Source organism: Cariama cristata, unplaced genomic scaffold, assembly GCF_000690535.1.
Source record: "Cariama cristata isolate BGI_N322 unplaced genomic scaffold, ASM69053v1 scaffold16734, whole genome shotgun sequence".
NCBI lineage: Eukaryota > Metazoa > Chordata > Aves > Cariamiformes > Cariamidae > Cariama > Cariama cristata.
The window spans coordinates 75870-84224 of NW_009613669.1; the positions used below are offsets into that span (position 1 = coordinate 75870).

An 8355-nucleotide genomic window follows, 5' to 3' on the forward strand; every position below is an offset into this window, starting at 1 on the left:
ACAATATAAATGTCAAGAAGACAAGAGGCCAAAATTAACACTGCTGAAAACCCACTGTTTTTTCTTTGCTCACTGTTCAATTCATACAGTGATGAAACAGATTAGAGCTTTCTTTTAAAAATACACTTTTAACATATTTTACAAAATGTACTGAGACATTTTGTTTACTTAAGGGATGATTACAAAAAGCCTGTATATTTAAATGTAACGAAGTAATGTAATTGGAGTTGATGAGTCTGCATATTAGTTGAATAAAAAGGGAGTCTAATAAAAGTAATGTGATATTAACTTAAACAAGGAATACAATGACTAATTCAGCCACTTGATTTTCAATTTGTATTTTCAGTCATGAGAGACTTTTTCCAGTCTGTTTCCTTCTTCTGAAACCAATACTGACAGAACAGCTTTGGATTCCAAAAATCTTGTATATGAACAGATTTTTTTTTACTACAATATGCTCATCATGTCATTCAGTTACCCAAATCAATAGAACAGGATGACTAGATAAGGATTACTTCACAATTTAATCTACAGAATTTTTAGCATTTATTACTTAATTGAACACCTTTTGCCATGAGTCATTCACCTCTAGAGGACTGCACTGATCAAATTTGACAATTTACACACACAGTTCTTTCCTTGGACAATTCAGAGAAAAAAAGACATATTCTTCAATATTCCCAACTTAGGAATCACCTTAAAAAAGATTTTAAAACTTTCTACCAAGAAAGCAGTATCACTTTAATGTGATCAAGACTTAGTAGGAAAAAGAGTTTTAAGCTGAGCTACAGAAGGCAGGAGCTTACAAAGGAGTTTATTGAATTTCATAAAGTGTGTTGCATGATGCTAGAATAGCATGCAGTAAAGACTAAGGCATTCAAAAGTAAGCCACTGAACCTTCACTTTTGCTTTGTGGCCTTCAAGAAAGAAAGAAAATGTTAGAGAACATTTTTTTCCTCTTATTATTATGAAGCAAACCAACAAATCTTAATGCTTAAATATGGTCTTAATGAAATAAAATAGTTTCAAGGACATGCTAAGTCCTTTCAAAAATATGAAAATATGAGAGAGATCCAAAGAAACCTTCCATCTGAAACTAGCTCAAAACACGTCTCTTGTTATACATAGCTACATTGATACAGTAGATGCTTTCGAAAGACTTGCTATGTTGGCCACTGACTGCTTACTGATCAGAAGCTAAGAAAGCATGTGAATTTTACCTTGTGTCATTAAAGATGTAATATAACTGAATACTTAAAAGAAAATTAGGCATATCTACCAGCTCCTAATAGTCTAAATGGTATCAAAACTAAATCACAGCACTGTTTAAGAAAAAGAAAAAAGATAATATTTTATCTGAACTTTACAGAAGCAGAGTGAAATGTATGATAATTAAATGCTGTTTTTCACATTTTAATTGTACCTGACCTACTTATTCAAATGAAATTTGAATTCTCAAGACTATATTATCAAGATTGAATGTTCAGTTATTTATTTATGACAGCCATTTCCTTTCAAGCTTTTCTCTGGGAGCATGGGGTATGTTCTTCTGTAAAAATAAGTGTGTACTAGAGCCATTTGAAATATACCAACTGGCAAGTTCTTGCTAACCACACTGCACGACTGCTGAGCTCAAAACTATTCCCTTCAGCAAGTCAAAAAGTATTAGAAATAGTTAAACTAAAAAATAAAAACAAACAAACAAAAATCTAAGAGAATATAATACCCCTCCAGACTTACAATATTTACTGAAGTTAACTACTCAATGTGAATTCACTTTTATCATGGGTGAACAGCTAAAATTTAACTGCTGCATACAAATATTGTTTCGTGAAAGTATAGCACAGCAATTTTCTAATTAGTCTCAATTTCCAAGGCCAAAAATACAAGCAAGATTTTAAGTAAAGCTCAAATTCTTTCCATGTTTTCATATATTCTACAACAAACTAGATAAATATGCCTGTCATCACAGTGTTTGAGTAACTGATGGCTGAATACAGAAATAATTTGCTTTCCAAATGCAGTATTAAAGTAATTCCCAAAATAAGGATTTTATTGAAAGAAATCTCCAAATATGACAGTATCAACGAAAAATTTATGAATAGGAAGAAGAAGATCTAGTCAAATTGTACAACAGTGTTTGTCAGAACACAGGCTGCAGCCACAGGTTATTTATGAATTCCCAGATTTGGCTAGTAACAAACACCCCAGTTTCACTGGAACTGGGAATATTTCAGTTCTTCTATGATTGGAAAACATGAACAGGATGACATTACTGGCTAGAGATGTTTAATTTGGCCAAATATTTGTTAGCTGTCTTCAACTGCAGCAGTAGCTCACTCATATAAGATGACAAATCAAATCTAAATAGCAGTATTTGAAATTAGATCTGGTTCTCACATTCTGCCATGAAGAAACCAAGGTACTGTCCACTCTGGGGAATGCACAAAACCAGATGAGCCAGAAAGGCCTGCACTTTCATAAATTTCTTGAGAAATACTGGTTTGGCTCATAATACTTTTTTCTCTCTGTCTTTTTAAAACTTTTTTAAACTCTATCTTGTTTCCAGAAAAGATGTAACATTTGAATTGTAGTGATGGTGATCACCACTAAAGTTATGCAGATAAACTATGCTTACTCTTATTATAAATTCAGCTTTTTACTCAGTCTTGATGTTCTGGGATTCTTCAATTATCCAATAAATTAAGTACTCAAGGATTCACATGTAAAACTCACAAAAAATATACACAAAAATAACAGAGCCTAAAGAACTTTTCAAGTTTTTTAGAAAAGCCTCATTTACATTGATCCATTGCAGGCCGCAAGCCTCTTCTGAAATCATGGCATCAGTGGACCACTTTACAGACAATGGCATCTGGCATTAGAAACACCTGGTGCAGACCACAATCTAATATGATTATACTTTGTACACTGTTAAAAGTGGTCCTTGCACTTTCGTTTCTCTTCTAGAAGAAGAGGCTTTAACATAAAAAGCCTCATACATTTCTACACTCCACCCTCATTACACAACAGCCCTCCAAAAAGCAAACGCACATAAGGTAGTATTTGGTAATTAAAATATTGTTTACCTCAGGATTCATTTGCAGCCTTAATTAAAGAAAGTCTTGTAATGAGGATAGAGTGTACTTTTGGATATTTTTCAAGGGCACCTTTTACTTACGTCAACAGGTACCAGAAGGCTCTTGCCAAGATGTTGGTTAAAAGAGAGACACCAGGCTTCAGTGTAACCATTCATGTTAGGAACATACTTCTTTATTGTCTCATCATTCAGCCTCAGCCAAACACCATCATCATTGTGGATCTATGGGAAACAAGCAACAAAAACGAGCCATGCCCTCCTGTAACTGTTCTGTAGCTAGAAAAGATTAACAGACTTCAGACAAACAGACAACAGTAGCAAGGAAGTAATAATCTTCACTATGCTGACAGAATGCAAGAAGAGATAAAGAGAAATAGTGACAACATTAGCATTTCAAAGCAATGGGAGGCATATCTTTCTAGAAGGCAAGGTGCAAAGATAAATTTAAATCAGATCATGCAGTAGTAAGAGTTGCTCTGAGAGAAAAGAGGAAAGAAAGCCAAGCCTTCGTAAGCTTCGTAAGTTCCCCACTTTCCATTCTTCCACTGCTGATATAACTTAGTAAATTGCAAAAATACTCCTTGTATATGAAGTTATATTGTAAGAAAAAGACATGCATAGTAGTCTAACACAATAGTGATCTTTCAGAAGTGTAAGTGAAAGACATAATGAAAATGACACCTACATCTGAATTTTTGTGTAGAGTTGAAATAGTAAGTCATGAACAGTTAAATCCTTAGAGATATCATTATAAGATGAACTCTAGGAATTCTTTTTCCTCATATCAGAGTCTCAAAAGTTTGTCACACAGGTTTTCAAGTAAGTAAATTAAAAGGAAATGACAGCTTGAAAAACTAAATTAGTAAATATTTAGATTTTTGCCATTTATACTCTTATGTTCCTAAGTTGTATATGTCAACATCTGAACATGAAAAAAAACATTATTTGCATGAACTAATTTTACATCTTAGCCAAATTTTCAACAGAAATGTCTTATTAATTACCTCGTCAATGAAAGTGATGGATCCATTGACTTTCACTATGCCTATTTGCTCACTCTGAAGGGAAGGGTGGCTACGGATACGAAGCCCTGCACTGTCCTTGGCCACAAATTTGCGAACCTAAGAGAAGCAAAGGAAGACAGTAAGGAAGAAAAAATTGAAACAGAGGTCTCAGAGTAAAAAGAAATAGATTTAACAGATTCTGAAATGCTAGTCATGAGACGGCAGTCTTAGAGTTACAGGTTGTTGCTAGTTTCCCATGGCTGCTGCGTATAACTTCACTTTTTTACTATAACCAATAAAATCATATTGTTCAAGAAAAACCCTAAAAAAGTGCATTGACTCAGTCTTGGAAATATCTCTGTTATACCACACAATATTCAGTACAAACTTCTGATTCTTTTAACTGTCTCCTCCTCCATTTTATTAATTCTTGCAAGTTTCAAGGGTTTTGCCTTTTCAAATTTAGTATTTCCAGTAACTGATCAACCTGGGACTATTGGTTCTCATTTGTGCTACCGTAACATTCTGTTTAGTCAGCTTTTTGGCCAAAATTTGGAGATTTTCCTTAGCTAAAAAGTTTAAATAGCGATTTAAAAATAGAAAAAGAACAGATCTTTCTACTTTATTTTATTTTTCAAATAAGTATTTCAATAGTTTCTCCCTTTCTCATAGGAAGGTTAGATCAGATGTTCCTTGTTACTAGTTTGATTTACTACAGCCCCCAAAATCTCCCACTTGTTATTCACTATCATTTTTTCACTATTCAGATACATTATCACGCACCTGTTCCATAGAGAACAAATATAACTCATCTTTTTGCTCTCTGGTTTTAAGAAGTGCATGTATTCTATGTGTGTGGTACAAAACTTTTTTCTTGGAAAGTTATTTTCAAACTCCACATGTAAAACTGAAAAAAGTGTCAACTGAAGTATGGACTCAATCTGTAACTTAACATAAAGCACAGAATGATATGGAAAGAATAAACTCAGGAAAAGATAATGAAATGTAACAGCTAAGTGCATGAATTAGTTCTTTGTTTTTTTTTTCCTGAAGAAATTATTTATTTTAAGAAATGGTATTTATTTTAAGGCTAATTAAAAAAAACCAAAACCAAACCAAACCAGTAGCATGTAAAGAATTTCAAATGTAACTTGCTCCAAAATGTGCAAAGTTTTGCTTACTAACAATCGTCTTACTCCAAGGATTTAGATTTCTCTCAACAGGTAAAACTAAGACTTCCAGGGTTCTTGTAAAAATATAAGGCTGAATCACTACTGACAGCATTCCTAACATAGACAAACCATTTTCCCCCTTTGCAGCAGCTAACTAGTTAATAGAAAACTTCAAGTTGTAACTACAAACTTTTTATGGATCCACTGACAGATAATGCAATAAAAAACAGATGAAAAGTCCTCTTATATTGATTTCTGACCATCATGAAAAACTTATTTGTCCAAGCCTTCTTTCTGATATACGACCTCTTTGCTTGGAATGTTTCTCTATGGCACAACAGTTCAGTAACTCTGTTCTGTAACACCCTCATAGTCAGTTCTTCCATGGAGCATACACAAAATGGTTTCCGACTAAAAGAAGTGACTACTGCAGAAAGGCTTAGCAATTGAGATGTCCATCTCCCTTACAGTGCACAGCAGTTTTCAAGAGCTTTGTTGCTGTGCCTTCTTATTTGGTGAATCTGAAAAGAGGTACACCTCACAGCACAGAAAGGTGTGTTGCATAGGATAAAGCAACCTTAACAAGGGAGTTAAGCTTCTATGATGGGATGCAAAAAACAACCCCCTGCCCAGAGCTATTGGGTTTGGTGGGTTTTTTTTGCAGTCAATGCCAGCTACTTGTTCAGTCATGTGAGGACAGCAGAAATTGGATACTGACCAATCATTCTGGTACCAGTCTTGCTTCTTCCAATTCAGCTGAATTAGGACTGCTTTCTTCTAGTTGGTTCCAACTAACCTGAATTACATTACATAACTTGAAAGGTAATGTTTCCCACAAGAGGATGTGGAATGGAATTTCCTGTAAATCAGTTAATCTAAGTTTCACAGCCAATGAGAAGGCAGCAGTACTTCTGGGTCATATATTCCAGGCTGAATACAGATCACTATGACAATCTCCTTTATCAACTTGGATGGACAGGAAAACCAGATTTTCATCTGACTTCAAATAATAGAGAATGAAATAAAAAAATCAATAGAAAATCCTAATAGAGTATCCATTTCCAATTTGTGATTCAAGTAAGGTTTGACTACAAAATTGGAATGTTCCACTGCCTTAATGAAAATATTTTGGTGTTTCTAGTTGAGAACAGATCGCCACTGAGAATGCACTGTTAGTGTCCTTTGGTTACAACTATCTGAAATTTCAGGCTGACAAAGAAGAGGAAGAAATTTCTAGAGCTCAACTAATCTCTTTTTTTCAATGAAACATGATTTGTTATCTTGGATTGTCTCTGACTGATACTTGTCTAACTTGCATTCTTGGCTTCAGAAACATGGAGTACACTGCAATAATTACCTTTCTGTATTGTTTATAATATTGCTGTTCATACACAAAGAATTGTTCTAACCTGGTTTGTTAACGTGATTTATTACGACATCAAAGAAAGAAGACTGATAAAATGAAAGGTGTAGTGTATTTTTGCAGCAGGCTCTACAGACACTATATACAGGACAGAAAGATGGTTTCTCTTTCAAAGAGACTACAGCTTGGAACAAGAAACACCACAGAACAACACAGGGAGATTATTAAACACTAGGTAATGCCTCAGAACACCTGTCATGAAGACTGTTACTTGACAAAATGTAGCTATTATGTATGAAACAGTCACATCAATTTCCATGGTAATATCACTGTAATTGAAAGACAGCACTTCCATCCAGCAATTTATCTTATCTTAGCCCAGATGTCTCTCTCACTTCGGTGACAGCAAACACCACATATGATCTGAGAGATGAATCTCACCCAGCAGGAACTGGGAGTTTTAATTAAGATAATGAAGTAAACAGGAAGTCTTCATTCCAAGAGAAAGCCTAAAAGTATTTTTTTTTGGCGGCGGTGGGGTGGGTGGGAAGGCAATGAGGGGTAAAAAATTGTGTGGAAACTAAAGGTAAATTTATTATTTTTATTTTAAGGTGTGGGTACAGGTAAAGGAATCTTGTAGTGGCAGAACAAGATGCTCATGCTCGATGCATTTACAGACTGGGGAAATGCACAACAAAGTTACTGTCTCGAGATCATTCAGAAAGTTAGAAAACAACTAAATCAGGAAGCACTGCGTACGTAAGAAGTTGGCAAACTCCTGATCCTTTTTGTAACCATGTATTTCTTAGCCACCTTTGCAGTTATAGTAAGACAGGGAAGGATAACCTTGTGGTATTGCAAAATTCCGCATCTTTTAATACAGTTTTATTCCATGAAAAAAAAAGATTCAGCTCCTCATTAGTATCCCTTCCTTTGCATCTAAGAGGAAGTGGAAAATGGTTCCCTCATCTGGGCATTTTCCTCATAGCACTGCCATACCACCTTTCAGCTTTCCTCCGTTATTTGTGTCTACTTTAGTCCTTCAGAGTGGGATGATAAGGTGAAATGGGGAAGTTAAAAGGTACAGAAAGGATAACTTTTAGAAATAAAATCATGATATTCTAAGAAAGGACGGTATCACTAAAGAAACTAATTTTGGATTTTATACTGACTGAAGAAGATCCTTATCACAAAACAAACAAAATCTTTATAAAGCCCTTTGTACAATTAATTTCATAGTAGAATATCAAAGAAAGAACTAATAATCGTGCAAAATGCAGTCTGTGGCTTTCATAATAGTTCACAATGTTTGTGTGACAAGCCAAAACTAAGGCAGTTTCTGTAGAGCTTCTAACAGTTTTATAATGGATAGACAGAAAGAAAATGGAATGAATATCTTTCATTTTATCCAGTATATTAATTTCATTCCCTTCAGCAAATGAAAGTGATTTGCAAATATCCCTAAGTCCTGTACCACTAACATGATAAAGTATGTATTAAACAACAATAAAATCCCACCCAAACATAACTATCTGGTTCTGTTTTGTTTTTTTTCAGTTCTCCAAACCTTGTTTGGCTGAGGTTCTGCTTTTGGTTTAATAAGTTGGGTTCCAGGAGGTATCATTCCCTTTGGAGGATCTTTTACTTTCACTTCTAGTCCAGCATCTATAAGCAAACAAAGACTAAGTTTAAAAAAAAAATAAATATATATATATA

The 8355-nt window shown here is 34.4% G+C and overlaps 1 protein-coding gene across 1 annotated transcript in view; it reads right to left on the reverse strand.

Annotated features, from left to right (window-relative positions):
* The window catches only part of LOC104160875 (E3 ubiquitin-protein ligase MYCBP2-like), a gene marked incomplete at its 5' end in the record, with an annotated part of 73856 nt that extends 65552 nt beyond the window's left edge, over positions 1-8304 (reverse strand). Inside the window, 3 exons of the mRNA XM_009699121.1 lie at positions 3182-3322; positions 4105-4221; positions 8207-8304. Coding sequence (XP_009697423.1) covers positions 3182-3322; positions 4105-4221; positions 8207-8304 — 356 coding nt within the window. The remainder of the gene's footprint in view (positions 1-3181; positions 3323-4104; positions 4222-8206) is intronic.
* Between the last annotated feature and the right edge of the window lie 51 nt (positions 8305-8355).